We start from the raw sequence: 19,356 nt of genomic DNA on the forward strand, positions 1-19,356 counted from the left end.
GGCTGCTGAAACCCAGCTCCTTGCTTTCATCTCCCTGGTTGCTGGTCATCATGCTCTCCATGACTCAAGCCCCACCACAAAAATGACTTAACACACCGCTGCTGTTGGCATTCAGTATTGTTGTACAGCCAGCAGCCTGGACCTTTAAAGTGGGGCAGATCCTGACAGCAGGTACCAGCCTCTGAATGGCTGCCAGCCATCTCAGTCCGAGGAAAGCACGAGAAGTGTGTTGGTCACGACTAAAGTTCCTCACAGTCAGTTACAGAGTGTCTCACTCTTAAAGGCTGAAAATATTTAGAAGAAGGAGGAAAATTCCTAGGCTTAGTCTGAGCACATTTTTAGTTATTTCCAGCTGAAATGACTGTGGACAAGTGCATCTTAATTCAATTTTGCTTGATGAAATATGTTTACCCTTGAGCCTAAATAAAGATTTCTAAATATATTATATAGCAATGCACTTCTATTCTTACCCCAATAGTTAGCTACATATAGTAGATTTGTTCTATGTTATGGAAAGAAGTTGATGGGCCAAATAGCTTCCTTCTGTGCTGTGATGATTATATGACAGTAACTCTGTAGCTAGTGTCACAACCATCATTTTTGGTTTGAACCGTGAACTGTGAGCTGAGAGCCGTAGGTGACCTTTGGACTGTGAGCTGCAGCTTGTTTGAAAAGAAAAAGAGGGAGAACAAACAAATCGATATTTGTTTGTGAGGCCAGACTTAGAAGTTAATTGCAGATTGATTTTTGTCTAAAGTACTCAATAGACATCTCGACTCTGGAGAGACATTATGCTTAAGCAGATGGCAGACGACTGAATGCTGACGCTGGATTCATAGGGACAATCAGTCTAACAAAGAAGATTTTGAAAAAAAACAGAGAAACCAAAGTGTGCACTGGTTTTGAACTGTATGTTTTTGTCAGGATTGTAGCTGCCAAAGCTACAGGATAGAGGTTTGTTTGTTCCTTGGTTATCCACCTGTTATCAGCTCATTGAAAATGCAGAAAATGAAACCTACATTATAAGAATTAAATGAATATTCCTCAAAGCCTACTGGAAGCTATTTACATTGATCACTGTCTCCAGAATTGAAGCAAAATGCAGCCAATGTATTGGTGATTCTAGACATTGTGGAAACAGCTTAAGTGAATTGGCAAGTTACATCTCATTGATTTTCCTTTTGATTTGTTCCTTATCTATGTCTGTCTGTCTGTCTTTGTGAGAGTGGGGGCTGGAATCAAAGATCGTTATCGTTAAAGTTTCTCTTCAGAAGTGGGTATCGCTGGCTGGGGCAGTATTTATAGCTCGTCCCTAGTTGCTCTTTAGAGGATGGTGGTGGGTTGTCTTTTTGAAGTGCTGCAGTCCATGTGCTGTAGGTAAATCCACAAGACTGTTAAGGAAGGGAATTTCAGTATTTTGACTCAGTGATAGTGAAGGAACAAAGATACATTTCCAAGTTTGAATGGCGAGTGGTTTGAAAGGAACTTGCAGGTGTTGATGTTCCTATATATCTGCTGCCCTTGTCCTTCTAGATGAAAACAATCATAGGTTTTAAGGATCTTTGGTGAATTTCTGCAGTGCACCTTGTAAATAGTACACACTGCTGCTATTGAAGGTGGAGGGAGTGGATGCTGGTGGATGTGGTGCTAATCAAGTGGGCTTACTTATCCCAGATGATGTCAAGCTTCTTGAGTGTTGTTGGTGGTGGTGGACAGGCTTACATTGTAGACATTAATTAGATTATCCGTTGTTTAATGATATTTTACTAAAACTACTGTGTTATAGTGGCCCATGACTAAAGTTGACAAAACAGCCACCTGGGCTTTTAAAGTTGACACAAGACGGCTGAAAGGGGTAACAGCTACATGTAGCAGACTTGTGGTCTCCATACAGAGTTATTGAATAAGATAATGAAAGGTTGGAGGTGGTCATAAAAGGTCCTGGTGACAAGAAACAATAAGGAATTTACCTGGGTTTCTCTTACAGGCAGTTCTAACCATATAAGCATTTTATTAAGCAGTATTTTTGAAAGGTGTAGTTAAGCCACAGTCCCAAGTTTGTTATTAGTGAAAAGGAGGAGAAGTCTGATCTTAAAGTTTTCTGAACTTAATGGTAATTGTAACTTAGAAATGCAAACAAGAAATTAGTGCGAAACAAATTTAGGAGCAGTCAACCACAGACAACTGTAAGAAAGTAAAATTAGGAATGGAAAGCATTTAGACCAGAAATAGTAAAAGGTTGATTCAAGAACTGAACTCTGGTTTAAAACTCATTTATAATGAGAATAGCCAGGGTTGTATTTGCACTGCAAGTCAGAATGACTGCTTGTTGGATCTTTCAGTCTAAAGTGGGAGAGGGGTTGTTCCCAATTTGTCAGCTATGTCACAGAACAGTAGTCACTTTATATTAGAGTTAATTTTAAAGATATCATAACAATTGATAGGAATGAATATCCATCCTTATCTTATTAATGTTGGTAGCAAATTTGAAAGAGTTCTTAGTGATATAGGAGTACTTAGGTTATTGGCAAATAATGTGATGCAGCTGACAAATATCTGGGAAGGAGTGCCACAGTCAGATGCATTGTAAGATTCCAAAGAGAGATGATGGAGATATCTGGTAGACATCATGAGAATAAGGGAGGAGCTAGGGCAGTTGATAAAGTTGTCCATCTTGGATTGTATGCTTACTGGATTGAATGCATAGATGACGGAGATGTGACTAACAATAACATCAATGTGCATATAATTATGATAACCCAAAAAGGTATAAAAATGTTGTATTCAGCTTCACTGACCTCTCCTCTGATCTGAACTGTGATTAAGAGGGCAACTGACCCCAAGTGAAAGCCAGATTTGGAACAGTCTTTGGCCTTTGCCACATGCATGGTAAGAGAACTCAGAATAAAGGTGGCTCAGTGGTTAGCACTTCTGCCTCATAGCACTAGGGATCCTGGATTGATTCCACCCTTGGGCAAGTGTCTGTGTGGAGTCTGCATATTCTCTCCGTGTCTGCGTGGGTTTTCCCTCGATATCTTAGTTTCCTCCCGCAGTCCAAAGATGTGCAGGTTAGGTGGATTGGCCATGTTTAATTGCCCATAGTGTGCCCAGGGATCTGCAGGCTGGGTGGTTCAGCTATGGGTGATGCATATTACAGCGACAGGGTTGGAGGTTAAGAGGATGAGTTCGGGTGGGATGCTCTTCAGATGGGCCAAATGGCCCAACGGCGACACTGTAGGGATTCTGTGATTCTATAAAGATCACTTGAACTGCTGAATATCAAACTCAAGACTCTTCACTGTATCATTTATAAACAGTTAATTATTTTGTTTAAGCTATAAATTTCACAAGGCCTGGAATTGGTTATTCAAAAATAATCTGTTTAGGAACCAGTTAGGCAATTTTGAGAGAGAATGAGTATTTTAATTTTACTATGTTGAGCATACAGGGACAGAGTGACTATCTGTCTCCATGTCATAATACTAGAGCAATATAAAACCAGTGAACAAGTTGTTCAGTTTCCACAATGAATTCACTGTAGATTGATCATGTCAGTTGGAAGAGACACATTAAGGAAGGAGCTAACCATTGAATGAGAATATCAGCATAGCTAAGAAAGAAAACTTTCTTCTTCCCTACTTTCAGGCCCCCTTAAAAGAAAAGTTGATGACACCTTTTTGTAATCTGGTCAGGAAAGAAGTCACAGAGTTATTCATCTCTAGAGTGCAAGTAACACGGAGTGAACACTTACCAATATGCTCCATGATCTCGGCTTTCAGTGTCCTGGAAGCCAGAGTCCAGAAACATGTCCTTGTAGATTCGGCCCAAGAGGCAGTAAATATCAGATGGCACCTGCTCTTCTGACTGTACCATTGGTAACAATATCTCAATGGCACTTTGTCGGTCACCAGCAAGATTTCTCCTACCAAACAGAATGTGAAAATACACAGGGTGTATGTGAAATTTCAACCATCCACTTGCAACGATATACTCAGAAACAGTGCAATTTGCCTGATGTGCCACATTCCCTGAAATTACAACTTTAAACAGTCTCAATAGGAATCACTGGTTTACTGGAACTCTGAATCCGTGGGGAGTTCGGATGTGGGTGAGGAAGACAAAGCAAGAACGGGAGAGAGAGAGCGAACGAGAGAGAAAAGAGACATAAAGACACATCTACAGAAAGAGAGAGACACATGCACACAGAGACACAGAGAGAGAGAGAGAGACCCACAGAGAAAGCGAGACGAGACAGACAGAGAAAGGGGGACAAAGACAGAAAGAGGGGGCAGAGACAGAGAGAGAGAGGTGGACAGAGAGAGATCAGAGAGAGATGAGAGAGAGAGAGAGAGAGATATCAGAGAGAGAGAGAGAGAGAGATCAGAGAGAGAGAGATCAGAGAGAGAGAGAGAGATCAGAGAGAGAGAAATCAGAGAGAGAGAGAGAGAGATCAGCAATAGAGAGAGATCAGAGAGAGAGAGAGATCAGAGAGAGAGAGATCTGGGAGAGATCAGAGAGAGAGAGAGATCAGAGAGAGAGAGAGATAATTTGCTCAGTGTGGGCATGCCCTAAGTTCCTGAGCATCTCCACAAGCTGCCTTGCCTGCTTGAGCCTTTGCACCCATTCATAAGACACCAGTAAGTAAAACATCCATTTGTGGGGTGAGGAATCGAGTCCCAATGAGATAGCATGTCATGACTGAATAAGGGGAAGGGGATGCCAACTCACTGAGTATATAGTTTTTGGGGTTCCAAAGACGGGATTATGTGCCAGGCTTGACAGTAAAACAATATATAAACAGAATACATGGCCTATTAATGCAGCTCAAGGAGGGAGAACATAGTAGTCAATTTAAAATAGAACAAAGTAAGCTCGGTTTTTGCTGTCATGACTTGCCAGCATAGATTCATAGAGTTGTACAGAACAGAAACAGACCCTTTGGTCCAACCTGTCCACGCCGACCAGATATCCTAATGTAATCTATTCCCATTTGCCAGCATTTGGCCCATATCCCTCTAAACACTTTCCATTTACTTACCCATCCAGAAACCTTTTAAAATGTTGTAATTTTCCAGCTTCCACCACTTCCACTTGCAGCCCATTCCATACACGTACCACCCTCTGCATGAAAAAGTTGCCCCTAACAATCCTTTCAAATCTTTTCCCCCTCACCTTAAACCTAGGTCCTCTAGTTTTGGACTCCCCTACCTTCGGAAAAAGACCTTGACTATTCAACCCTGTCCTTTTCACGATTTTATGAACTCCGATGAGGTCAGCCTCAGCCTCCAGCACTCCAGGGAAAACAGCCCCAGCCTATTCAGCCTTTCCTGATAGCTCAAACCCTCCAGCCCTGGCAACGTCCTTGAATCTTTTCTGAACCCTTTCAAAAGTTTCACAATTTCTATATAGCATGGAGACCAGGACTGCACAGTATTCCAAAAGTGGCTTAACCAATGCCCTGTATAGCTGCAACATGACCTTCCAACACCTATACTCAATGCCCTGAACAATTGTTTAACAAAAAAAAATCCCGCTGTATGAGCTGAGTTATGTAAGAAAACATTAGCAAAGACATTTTCTGCAGGATTATTTTGTTGTCTGGTTTACATGCTGATTCCACTTGTTTTGCAATCGAACAAGAGGAGCTAAAAATGTAACTAGTGACACACAGTCCTTGGGCAGCCAGCAAACGTTACTACCATGAAATTTACATACTGCTGTAACAGACAACCTCACTTGATCTCTGGCTTTTTGCCAGATCTTGAAGACAGCGGCAATTGAGCAGAGAGAAAACAAACCCAGCCATGCCCTGATCTCAGTCTCTCAACGAAAAAAACTCAGCTACCATGAAAACAAACAAGGCACAAACAACAAATTCCTTGTAAAACAGCAAGTTGACCATTTATGTTTGCATGCTAGAATTTGGTTTAAACATGTTGCAATCTCTTGCCAAGTCTTTACTCACTATGGGACACAATAAAACACTGTATATGGAAACCATATTGTTCTTTTAGGATTGCATCCAATAAAGTTATTTCACTTCATACAGACTTTCATTTGGACAACAAATTAACACTTGGATGCTTGCCACCCGCACTATGAGACGCATTTAGTAGCAGGACCGAGACAATATCAGAGGACTGCTGCATACAATGAACTCAAGGATAACCAACTATAAACAAAGAAGTTATTTGTGGGAAATAGGTTTGAAGTTAAAGTAGTATTCTCAACACTAAACTAACAAAACTACAGAAAATAATAGCTGCACATCTAGGTTTGATCACAAAACAATCCCCAGGTACATTACTCTTTTGACAACCATTCATTGTTGTACATTTTGGCAGAGTTGACTAACTGTACAGTAAAATAAGAAGGTAAGACTATAGGCTGCTTTTCACGGCATGGAGCTCATTGACCTGAGGCAGACACAACAAAAGTCACAACTTTAGATATGCTTTCAACAAAAAGGTAGAAATTAATTAATGCGTCCACCTAAATTTAGCCTGCATGTTTTCAAAACCTAAATAACTTCCAAAGGGGATATTGTAAAATATACAAAAACTAAAACCAGTAAAGATGAAAGATTTGTGTGTTGCCAATTAATTGTCAAAAATATTTGCAGCTATTAATCTCCCTGATTGTTTTGCTATATTTATAACCAATCAGCAATCTTCATTATTGTCTAAAATCTGACAGCACCTTCTGATGTCCACATTTTGCGATTAACAGGAAAACCTGAAAGTTGCTGTCAGTGATTCCCTGTTCCACACAGTTTGAGTTGTTTGCAGTCTTTGTATTTGCAAATGATACTGAATCTTAGAGTCAGAGTTATACAGCACAGAAATGACCATTTGGTCCGACTTGTCTGCACTGACCAGATATCCTAAATTAATCCAGACCCATTTGCCAGCATTTGGCCCATATTCCGCTCAACCTTTACCAATCATGTGCCCATCCAGATGCCTTTTAAATATTGCAATTGTACCCACCTACACCACATCTTTTGGCAGCTGCATGAAAAAGTTACCCCTAGATCAGTTTTAAATCTTTAAACTCTCACCTTAAATCTGTATCCTCTGGTTTTCGGCTCCCCAACCCCTAGGAAAAAAGACCTTAACTACTCACCCTACCCATGCCCCTCAAGATTTTATAAAACCTCAGCCTCTGATGCCCCAGGGAAAACAGCCCCAGTCTATTCAGCCTCTTCCTTTAGCTAAAGCCCTCCAACACCGGCAACAACCTTGTAATTCTTTTCTTAAGTTTCACAAAATCTTTCCTACTGCAGGGAGACCAAAGGTGCACGTGGTATTCCAACAGTGGCCTAACCAATGCCCTGTACAGCCACAACAGGACCTCCCAACTCATATACTCAATGCACTGGCCAATGAAGGCAAGCATACCAAATGCTTTCTTCATTATCATGTCAACCGGCCATTAGAAGTGGGTAATAAGTACTGGCCTAGCAAGTGAAGCCCATGCCCCGTAAACAAATTTGAACAACAAACCAAGACAGCTTGGGAGCAGCAGTGAAGGTCGAGGGCAATTCTAAAATGGAACTGGCCATGGTGTGCTTGTCAGGCTGAGCCAGTGTAAGGGAACGGTCAGCGTGCTGGGTGGAGGGGTGCAAAGGGTAGAAATTACATTGGGGGCCACCCATGCCATCAGCAGGGCTTTCCAAAGGGCACACAGAGTTCCCAATCAATTGGGATGAACCCTCCCAGAGCCCTTAGCAGTGTAAACCCAGTGACCTGCCCACATTGATTGGGCCTCAACCAGTCCTTAAATTGGTCACTTCAGGACCTCGGTTGATCTGGGAGGTTGCGAAATGGGTGTGCAAGCAACGCTCAGCCCCTTCCAGCTCCTCCATAATCGAGGGAGTTAGGAAGGAATGGGTATCTCTTCCTACCTTGTGCCGCTCGAGTGTTATTCCTGACAGCTGAATTTTTAAACAGATTCGACTATCCAGAATTGAGTGTTAAAAGTCAGGCACTCACACACTAAGGCACATAGTATGCATCCAACATTGACATTCTTTTTAATACCAACAGGATTTCCAAACATTTTTGTGAAGTGTTTGGATTCAGAGGTTGTGCACTCCATATCAATGCCAAGAAGTCTGATAGATAATAGTGATGATTTTGTCACAAATAAATAACAGCATCGTTATAAAGAAACTGAATTAAATATCTTGAGAACTGTGCAGATGTAACTGGTCACCTGTCTCCAACAGCTGCAGCTTCCAAACCGGAGTTCCACTGACTTGAGGACCATGGGAGCAGCACTACTCCAAGTTTCTTTTCAGGTCACATATCATCCAGATTTAAAAACAATTGCCATTCCTTCACTGTCACCAAGTCCATTGCAAGAGGCCCTTCTTTGACCAGCACTGTGGATATGCTGACATCACATACACAATAACCAGGAGGCTGCTCTCTGACAGCTTTGTGGATGTAACCGCAAGTAGTTCAATTGACTTAATGGCTGGTTTGCATGCGGAGAGACAAGAGTGTGGTTTCAATTCCTGTACCAATGAAGATCCATGAATACTACCTTCTCAACACTGGCCCTTGCCTAATGTGCAGTAATTGTCAGGTTAGAATCGCCATCAGTCACCTTTCTCTCACGGGAGAGGAGCAAATGGTCCTCTTGTACTATGGCGACATTCTCAAACACAATAACCAGATGGCCCCTCTCTAAAAGCACTGTGTATGTACCTACACTGCAATAATTCAAGGTGGCAGCTTACTGCAAGAGCAATAAGAGCTGGGAAACATGTACTGACCTTGTCAGAGGCACTCTTAGCCCATGTATGACTAAGAAAATGTCTTGTACCCCAGAAAGCAAAACAAATTTGCAATACAAGTAAATACAATCTTATGTATATCACATCAAAATAATTTTGGGATCTATATTTGTTCTTCAAATATAACTGCTGAGAAACAAGCATTCACTTTGGCAGCATTATTATCATTTAAAAAGCTATCGCATAATTTATGTCTGCCTGTTCAAATGAAGCAGGGTAGCAATCACATCCTTGTAAAGGGACAGGAGTATCAGTGGATCAAGTCCTCATGAGTTTAATATTACGTCGCAACAAGAGAATGCAAGAACTAGCTGTAATTTGCTTTTTGGCCACTTCTATATTCGAAGAGCCTAAGCTTGTCAAGCCTTTGAAACCACAAGTGGAATGTCAAAAATGTCTAAAAGAACAAAGCTTCATGAGATGATGTTGAGCCAAGAATTGTAATACTGCTGTTCACAGAAGGATCTGTAGGATTTTAAGAGGAGGATTGGAAAACAGAATAAAAAGTCAAAATGTCCCCAGACACATGATGGAACTTTACTGAACAAGTTTCAAAGATCAGGAATATGGTTAGACTTGGAAAATAGGAAGAAAAAGGTGTACCATTTTGAAACATATATTTAATGATCCACAAAAAAAAAGCTGAGTATTTTATACTTGAATAATAGAATCGATGGCATTTGATAGCAATACCAAGTGCAATCATCAGCTAAATCTCTACAGAAGTCACCTGCAGACGATTCACTTAGCTGGCAATAAAAAGTGCTGAGTAAGGTTCGTGCTGGGGGCAAGAGAGAGTACAGAGAGACAGCACGCATGTACATGTGCAGGGAAAGAGGGGGAATGGACAAAGAGAGAGAAGGAGCATGCAAAGAGAGAAGAAAAAGGGGCACTGCATGGAAGAGGGTGGTCAGCAAATGGGATTTGGTGGCCTGGCAAGGTTTGCAGGGGTCAGTAAAGGAATTCTGGCTATCAGCAAAGGAAGGCAGCATGGAACCAGGAGGATAGAGGGGAGCAAATTAGTGCACATTGTTAGCTGACATTGAATATTTAAGAGGATGTTACCTTTTATTCAACACCAACCAAAACCCAGGCCTGTCACATGTTGCAATTACATGATTAAGCACAAATCTCGCCAAGATCCTCTTGCTCAAAATTAACCGGACGGGGGAGCTCTTCATTTTTAGAGATGTAATTAGCAAAAAAATGTCATAGAACCAGTTTTTCAAAAACCACAGGTTTTGCTTTGATTTTATGAGCTCATGTCTGTACAGGCCCTCTAACATGCATTCTTTCTGTTATTTATACAGATAGCCTCCTCTTTTAAGTTTCAGGGACTTGCTTTTACTGTTACACTAACAGATAGGTATATGAAGGGGTTCAAAATTGGGAGTCCAGTTCATCACTCTTCCAGTTTATTGATCTCTGGCAACATTTACTTTTGTGTAAACATTTGTTTCAGAATGCTGGCTGACTAAGTTTTACTTCAACAACATTAATTGGATTTAATACTACATTATTGAATAAAACATTTCCAAGTACTGCATAGCATCATTATTAACCTAAGTATGGCATTTCATCACATCAGATAACATTAAAGCAGGTTATCGAAAGCTTTGACAGAGGGCAGAGGAGTTAAGGAACATCTCAAAAACAGACAAGAGAGATGGAGAGGTTTAGTGAGGGTTTATTTTGACATTTTTGACCGAGGTAGTGGATGGCACACCTATCAATGGTACAGCAATGCTAATTTAATATGGAGAAACATGAATGGTATATTTTAGTTAGAAAAATTAGGAAATGCATCAAATAAAAGGTAGAATTTTCAAAGGGGAGCAGGGTCAGATGAACCTGGAGTAATAAGGAATGTAGTGAGGGGATTAACACTGTTCTCTGCAGCAAAGATCCAAATGGCTGTGTTGGCTGCCCAATGCCAGGAACAGAACATCAGCCAAATGCTGGAAAGGAACCTGCAGTGAGATGGGGAGGATCCCGTGGTTGTGGTTTACGTTGGTACCAAAAATATCGATAAAACTAGGAAAGGAGGTTCTGCGTAGAGTGTATGAGGAGCTAGACACTGAATTCAAAGTAGAACTTTGAAGTTATAAACACTGGATTTCTACTCAAACTACATGTAAACTGGCATAGGGCACATGAGTCAGATTGTGTGAGAGAACGGTGTGTCAGATTGTGGGGCACTGGCCTCAGCACTGGCACAAATTGGAGGCCGTACCATTGGTCTACACTTAAGCCATGTTGGAATCAGTATTCTTGTGAACCATGTAACTAGAGAAGTGGCAATGTTTCAGATATCAACCAATACAGACAAGGTAAGAGAAGAGAATAGTAATATGGAAAGTGAGGATTAGAGAATGGCAAAAGGAGAGAGAAAAAAACCTACTAATTTACTAACAATTATAGCTAAATGCTACAAAGATTAAAAAAAAGACAAAACTAAAGGCTCTGCATCTGAATGTGCAGTGTTCATAACAAAACAAAAAAAAAAGTTAGGTTTTATTAATTCAATGTGCACTGACTGCTATTACAGAGGACTGGTTACAGGATGATAAGAGTGAATCCTGAATATTGAGGATAATTAATATTCAAGAAGAATGGAAAGTTAATAAATGTAGAGGGACAGCATGTTAATCAAGGATGCATTGATGTAATCGTTAAAACATTACATTGGCTCAAGGAGATTAGAATGTAGAATTGGTTTAATGGAGATGAGGAATAATTGGTGAAAGAAGTCACAAGTGGGAGTGGTTTACAGACCCATAACAGTATCCACAATATGGGATGAAGTATGCAAGAGGAAATATTTGGTGCTCAAGATAAAGGGATAGCAATAATCATGAGTGATTTACAGGTCGTTCTGCTATAACATGTGTCTTGTTAATGCAAATTCAATATAACGCAGTTGATGATTTGGGAGACAATGTCTCTATAGCGCGAATGTTTAAAGTGTGTATTGGTTATAATGCAATTCCAGCCCTATTAGTTTAAATGGTGCTACTATTATGCGATCTTCTTATAACATGTGATTGCATGAGAACAGAACTACTATGTTATAGCAGAACTGACTGTATCTGGAAAATCAGACTGGTCATAGCAGCCTTGATGATAAATTTATGGAACGCTTTTTAGCACATTCTGGAATTGACTAGAGAAGAGGTTATCTCAGACTTGGTACTGTGTGATATGACAGGGTGTGACAGGATTAATGAATAACTGCAAGGTATCCCTAAATTGTAATGACTTAATTCCAATATGTGGAAATTTACATCCAGTTTGAAAGGAAGAACACTGGGACTAAGATTAATATCTTCAACATAACCAAGGGCAACAATATGGACAAGAAAACTGAGCTAGCTAAAGTGCGCTGAAGAGTCATCTCAACTCAAAACATTATTTTCTCCGAAATGCAAACAGTAAATTATGGGAGACAAACCAAGAATGTGTTAGAAGGCATTTGGGAAGGTGTCACCTAAAGGTTACTGCACAAGATAGGAACTTACGGTGTTGACAGTAATATATTAACATGGATAGAGAATTGGCCAGCAAACAGGAAACAAGTCAGGATAGATGGGCTATTTTCAAGTTGGCACACTGTAACTAGTTGAGTGCCACAGGGATCAGTGGTCTGGCCTCAACTCTTTTGAATTACGTTCAGGACTTAGACGTTGGATACAACTGTACTGTAGCTAAATTTACTGATGCTACAATGATTGACAGGAAGGCAAATTGTGAGGCTACAAAGAGTCTACAGAGAGATAGGTTAAATGAATCGGTGAAAAAAAAATTGGCAGATAGTCAAATTTGGGAAGATACAAGGTTCTCCACTTGCCAGGAAGAAAAACAATATTATTTAAAATGATTAGACTGTAGAATGCTGCAGTTCAGAAGGAGCTGGGTGTGGCTGTGTGTGAATCACAAATATCACTTGTGGTACAACAAGTAGTTAAGGAGGCAAATGGAATACTGACACTGTTTGCAATAGCAATCAGTCTAAAAGTAGGGCAGTCTTGCTACACCTTTTAAGGAAATTGGTGCAATTACAATTAGCATATTTGGTATTGTGTTATAGAATTTTATTGAAGCCTTACAGTGTGGAAACAGACCATTTGGCCCAACAAGTCCACACCAACCCTCCAAAGAGTATCCTACCTGATTACAAGACCAGCTGAAAACTCTACAAGAAGAATATCATTTAAGAATTTTAACCCTCCCAGCTCAGTGAAAACCTGGTTGCCAGAGGTAGTGTTTGAGTATTGGGCCATTAAAATACAGATTCACCCTATGCTCAGCAATAATAGCCTAAGGCGCGAACAATCAGCAGCAGCAGTTCCCTGACACATCAAACTTACATTAAAAGGCTAGAATATGGCCAACGTGTTTCTTCCCTTTTTCACAAAAGAATGAGAGCTTGCTAATGAGTTTAAGGCTGAAGAAGGGCTCATGCCCGAAACGTCGATTCTCCTGCTCCTTGGATGCTGCCTGACCTGCTGCACTTTTCCAGCAACACATTTTCAGCAATGAGTGTAAGGCAGCAAGAATGCCCAGGTACTACAGGGAAATTTTGGGCTTCCCCTTTTGGAGGCAGCCTGTTCCACAACCAGTCCAAATTAGACCAGAGTGCAGTTCCCATGGGATGCAGATTGCAGTTTCCCACCACCAAAATTCCACTGACACCTATACAGCATGTGGTAGGCCATGTGATGCAGTCAGAAGTCTGTGCACCCATGTGGCAATGAGCCATAATATAGAGTTGGCCAGGTTTTGCTTCATTCCTGCCTTGTACCTCTTTCAGGCCTTTCTTGCTTGAATTCTGCCTCCTATTCATTAAAGCTTTCAACTTCACTTGAAAATAAAGTGCAATTGCCAATTATGGCTTCCTTACAACGTTAAGCAAATATTAACCTATGTACACAGGGTAACAAAAGCATTAAATTAGGCTCAAGACCATCACAGGGTAGTACAAATCTGTATTTCACACTTGAAATTCTTATTGATTTTTTTTCCCTTTTGTTCTGGTTGGATTGAGAATGGACAAAGCAGGTAATATCTAACTTGTCGTTACCTGGAAACAATGCAGACACTACCCATCATAGAAATCATATGAGTTCCATTTCGAAGAGCTGGAACATAGTTGCTGTACCCAGTCTTTCTGACATACCGCTCACTGCCCATAAGACTCCACGATTAGCAAAAGCATTCAGAACACTTGGACATATGCAAACATTGATAGGGCAAGTCAATTTATTTTTGCCAGGACTGAGGAGCCATCAAACAATTCACTCAGACAACTGCAAGTGAAGAAAAAGTCTCTTTGGTCTCCAGATAAATACTTGCCCATACATTAACTTCACATTGCATCTATTTTGAGGAATTTTCAATGTAGGATAACATATTGCATTGGCTTTTGGAATCAGCAAGCAGGTGGTAAAGCTCTAATTCTTTTGTGAAGGTTCAGTCCTGAAATAATGTATGCTCATGGGGATACATTGGTTAAATAAATTATACAGCACTTTCCAGACTCCAATACAGTAAATGCATTTACTTAAAATGAATCGGCAAACTTATCACTGCTACCTTTTGTGATTGTTGTTCATGCTGCTAAAAAGCACCACCAAATAGACCACTTGTCAAAAATATGTCACTTTTAGTTTCGTCGTATTAGAACCCATATGAAATCTGTTATTAAGTCCCACAGCATTCCAAACATACTATTTCCAAACAGATTGTGATAACTTCAAAAATGTGTTAATCTTCAAAAAAAAAATTCAAGGGTTTAAAATCTTTAAACACTAGAAGCATATGGAAAGGAATGGGGATTGCTTTAACTTCCTTTGATACTTTTCCTCTTCCTCTTTCAGCGCCTGATGGGAGAGAAATTTAAGACAACCAGCCTTTTCTCCCCACCCGCACAGAGGCATCTGTACGTGTAGCCGATGGCCAAATGTGAAGAGCCATCAACGTTTAGGCCTTGGTCGTCATTAGAGCGAAGATAATGCTTTGGACACAGACCATGTAGATAAGTGACCAGGCCTAGAGTCCTAGAAACAGTCTTTCAATAAAGAAAGATATAACAGCACAAAAATATACAATTCTACAGAAATACCAATGTTTGACGTGAATGCCAGTGCATGTTTTTCATAAACAATAAAGCAACCAACACCAACCTCAAAAAGAATTGCGCAACTTGCTTTAATAAAATGCAGAAATGCTTCCAATAAGAATGCTGAAGCCAAAGCAGCCTGCTCCTTTTTGGATGTTAATACTGCTATCCACAGTTGATTACACCCTTTGATTACTTCTCTTCAGATTCTCTTGAACCAATTCATACATATATGTAAGTTTTCCCCATTAGTGTATTCCATAACATTATTAGTCTCTACCTCATTTCTACCATTAGTGATAAACTTTAAAACATATATGAGAAATTTAATTGGGTACCTTGGGGACAAAATTTTTTCATACAAGGTACTTCCTTCTTCACAACATGGTACAGAAGCTGGGAGTGAATACAGAATGACAGAAAGGGATAATTACTTATCGCAGTTTCATTCACAAGAAAATAAAATGCCTTTCTGTCTGTCATCAGCCTTCTGCTTTGTTTACACAGGTTTTCTGTGTAAAGTGTCCAGATTACCCATACCAATTTTATCTATTATGAATCAAAGATTGAGATTGCAAATCATATCTTCAACTTGACATATCACCACTCTGTTGCAGAATTAGGAAGCTGAAAGTTACTTCTTTTTGAAAAGAAGACAACGACACCATCCAGATGCCTTTTAAATGTTGGCAATTGTACCAGCCTCCACTAGTTCCTCTGGCAGCCCATTCCCCACACACACACACACACACACACACCACCCTCTGCAAGAAAAAGTTGCCCCTTAGATCCCTTTTATATCTTTCCCCTCTTACCCTAAACCCATGCCCTGTAGTTCTGGACTTCCCCACTCCAGGGAAAAGACTTTCTCTATTTATCCTATCCATGCCCGGATGATTTTATAAGCCTTATAAGGTCACCCCTCAGCCTCCAATGCTCCAGGGAAAACAGCCCCAGCCTATTCACCCTCTCCCAATAGCTCAAAGCCTTCAACCCAGGCAATATCCTTGTAAGTCTTTTCTGGACCCTTTCAAGTGTCACAACATCCTGCTGATAGGATTTAATTTGATTGGTATCATAACGATCACCATCAACACTCATCCACTTCACCACCAGTAGAAGCAGTGTGCCCAGGTTTGGAGGGATATAGGCCAGATGATGGCAGGTGGGACTAAGATTAGGGTGGGATATCTGGTCAGCATGGACAAGTTGGACCAAAGGGTCTGTTTCTGTGCTGTACATCTCTATGACTCTATGACAAGATCAGCATAACCTGTGAGTAGACAAAGTATTTTATAATTATAAATTGGCATTTTCAAAAAGGCCCACATAGGTAGAGACAATGCATAAACTAAAACAAAATCATGTCTTACCGATTTAGTGCAAAAGCATAGTGAAATTTGATATGAAGATTGTCAACTAGATCACAGGTTGGAAGTTTTTCCAATGTTTCCACCAATGTTACAATTGCATCATAGTCCTTGATAAAAGAAATGAAGGATAGAAAATTAAATTGTAGTTATGTTGTAAATTCTTTATAAAGTATATCAAATGCGCAAAGCTTTTAGCAAGGTTTTTTCTTAATAAATCTGCTGGCGATTTGTTGACATTTCAGAAGGGAAGGGATATGCCACTTTGTGACTTGGGTGTGGACTAACTGTTGGAGCAGTTTGCTCTCAGGACAGTTGGAACCTTTGGCATCAAACTGCATTTTAAAATCTCTTCAACACCTAAACTCAGTTTCATTTTCCAGCTGGAGCTGTTCCAAATTTTACCTGCCCAATAGCCACCATACTACCTGAGCTATTTAAACATTTTGATATCCTTAATTTACCTCTGAATGCCTTTTCTTACGGTTTCATTTAAATTTAATCAATATCTCAGTGACTCAAATCAATCTCTTCTCACCAGAGCATTTCACTCTGGTTACTCTAATTCACTGAACTAGAGTATGAAATTAGTTTTTCATTTCTAATCCTTTTTGCTATTGTTCAGTATGGTTCATTTGCACTTGTTTTTCCATTTCTAGAGAAGTATCTATACCTAAATGTTAACATTGTCTGACATGGGGCCTTAATGGCTTGTTCTCAGTGTCCGGCATATCTGGAGGATTCTCACAATTTTAAACAAACATGACAGACAACATAAGCCACTGTGGCACCTGTGGCCAATTCAGCAGCAGACGTCTTTCAAACATGAAGAAGCTCTTTGGCAAAGTTCGCCATCCTGGAGATCACAAATGTGGAACAGCTCTTGTTTGGGGGATGGGGGTGGGGGGGCATGAGAGGCAGGTTAGGAATGGCCCACAGTTTTGTTATGGAGGAAGGCACACCATATGCTCCTCATACTTCCTCCTTTGTTTGGATAATTTTTTTTAAAAAGTGACTCTTAGGGCTTTGACAGCCCTTTTGGAATGGATGCTTAGTTCAATGACAGCTGAGTGGGACGCGCAAGGAGATCGTTCTGCTCAGTTGTTGCCAGATTCTGCCATTTAGACCCAGACACAGGCACTTCATCACAGAATGGTTTAATCAGGAGTAGGACCTGCTGTAGGCATCCTGGGCATTCAGAAATTCCTTGTTGCTGGGAAGGAAGAGAATGTCTACACTGCTTGAAATATTGCACTAACTTTTGCATCCAAATGATAAAAGTTAGAAGTACTAATTTACAGCCCTTTTTTATACAGTTTTTAAAAATGTTCTTTGAGGACACAACAGGTCATCTAAACTTAAAAGGTAAAAAAATCCAGCCCATGTAAATAGAACCTTCATGAAATAAAAAAACAACCAATGTTGGGAAACCTCAGCAGGTTAACTCGCTTCTCTCAGCATTGTCTGATGTGCAGAGATTTTCCTATTCCTATTTCAGATTTCCAACATCTATTTTGCTTTTATATAGCATAAACACAAGTCCGATTTGACAAATAGGAGTTTTAAAACTGTATTAAAACATAGTCGTTAACGTCAGAAAGTCCTCACACCTACTTGAATATCACGGTAGGAAAGAAGTAAATTAATAACAATATCAGCAGATAAAACTTCAACGTTGTCCAAGCGTTTCCTTATTCTTTTTAGTTCTTCAGCCAACTCTTTCCCACTGTACAGTTCACGAGCTTTCCTGATGTCACTCAGGATGGTTTCCCGAAAATACTGACTGCGAAGTACAAAGAAATATATTTCTGGGCAATATTTCTTATACCCACTCATTCTTTGAAAACACATTTTAGTAATACAAACCCCTCTATAAAAAGCTATAGTCCACAAATGGCAAATTTGACACTCAAACAGAATTCATAAAGTCATACAGCATACCAACGGGCCCTTTGGCTCACCGTATCTATGCCGACCAACAAACATCAAACCACACTAATCCCATTTCAACCCAAACATCTAAACATTTTTCTTGCCCAGTATTTCAAATGTGGATTTTCTTGGCCACATTTTGCTCATGAACAGGAATCAGTCCTCTACTAGCCTGAACCAGTTCTCAATCAAGGTTTGTGAAGGTTTGTAGTTCAGGTTGAGGTTTAGGGTGTAGGTTTGCTCGCTGAGCTGTAGGTTTGATATCCAAACGTTTCATTACCTGGCTAGGTAACATCATCAGTGGCGACCTCCAAGTGAAGCGAAGCTGTTGTTTCCTGCTTTCTATTTGTATGTTTGTCCTGGATGGGGTTCCTGGGGTTTGTGGTGATGTCATTTCCTGTTCATTTTCTGAGGGGTTTATAGATGGTATCTAGATCTATGTGTTTGTTTATGGCGTTGTGGCTGGAGTGCCATCAAAGGGAGGTACAAGCAGGAAGAAAGTTAGCCACCAGGATACACGAACACCAGCTAGCCACAAAAAGACACGACCCTCTCTCCCTCATAGCCCTACATACGGTGGAAAGAAAACACCATTTCAACTGGGACAACACATCTCTCCTGGGACAGGTTGAGCAAAGACATGCCAGAGAACTCCTAGAGGCCTGGCACTCCAACCACAATGCCATAAACAAACACATAGATCTAGATACCATCTATCAACCCCGCAGAAAATGAACAGGAAATGACATCACCACAAACCCCAGGAACCCCATCCAGGACAAACATATAAATAGAAAGCAGGAGACAACAGCTTCGCTTCACTTGGAGGTCGCCACTGATGATGTTACCTAGCCAGGTAATGAAACGTCTGGATATCAAACCTACAGCTCAGCGAGCAAACCTACACCCTAAAGTTCTCAATCAGTTCTCTAGTAGCCTGAAGAGTAAAGAACTCACTACTCATACACACAGAAGCAAAAACGACAATATATAACTAACACAGAATTGAGATTTAATAGAAACACTGTATTTTACAGTTGCCTTGCTATTATTGTCTGTTTCTAATGATAAAGAGTAGCATTTTGCTTTTAAATAAAGTTTTCTTTAATGAAAAATCCTGTAACATACAGCAG

At 40.3% G+C, this 19,356-nt stretch overlaps 1 protein-coding gene across 1 annotated transcript in view; it reads right to left on the reverse strand.

Moving 5' to 3' along the window:
• Positions 1-19,356, reverse strand: part of map3k5 (mitogen-activated protein kinase kinase kinase 5) — a 186,942-nt gene that overhangs the window by 106,186 nt on the left and 61,400 nt on the right. The window contains exons 5-7 of the mRNA XM_072554378.1: positions 17,906-18,074; positions 16,295-16,401; positions 3,752-3,922 (exon numbers count right to left, since the gene is read on the reverse strand). Coding sequence (XP_072410479.1) covers positions 3,752-3,922; positions 16,295-16,401; positions 17,906-18,074 — 447 coding nt within the window. The remainder of the gene's footprint in view (positions 1-3,751; positions 3,923-16,294; positions 16,402-17,905; positions 18,075-19,356) is intronic.

This window comes from Chiloscyllium punctatum, chromosome 3, assembly GCF_047496795.1.
Source record: "Chiloscyllium punctatum isolate Juve2018m chromosome 3, sChiPun1.3, whole genome shotgun sequence".
Lineage (NCBI taxonomy): Eukaryota > Metazoa > Chordata > Chondrichthyes > Orectolobiformes > Hemiscylliidae > Chiloscyllium > Chiloscyllium punctatum.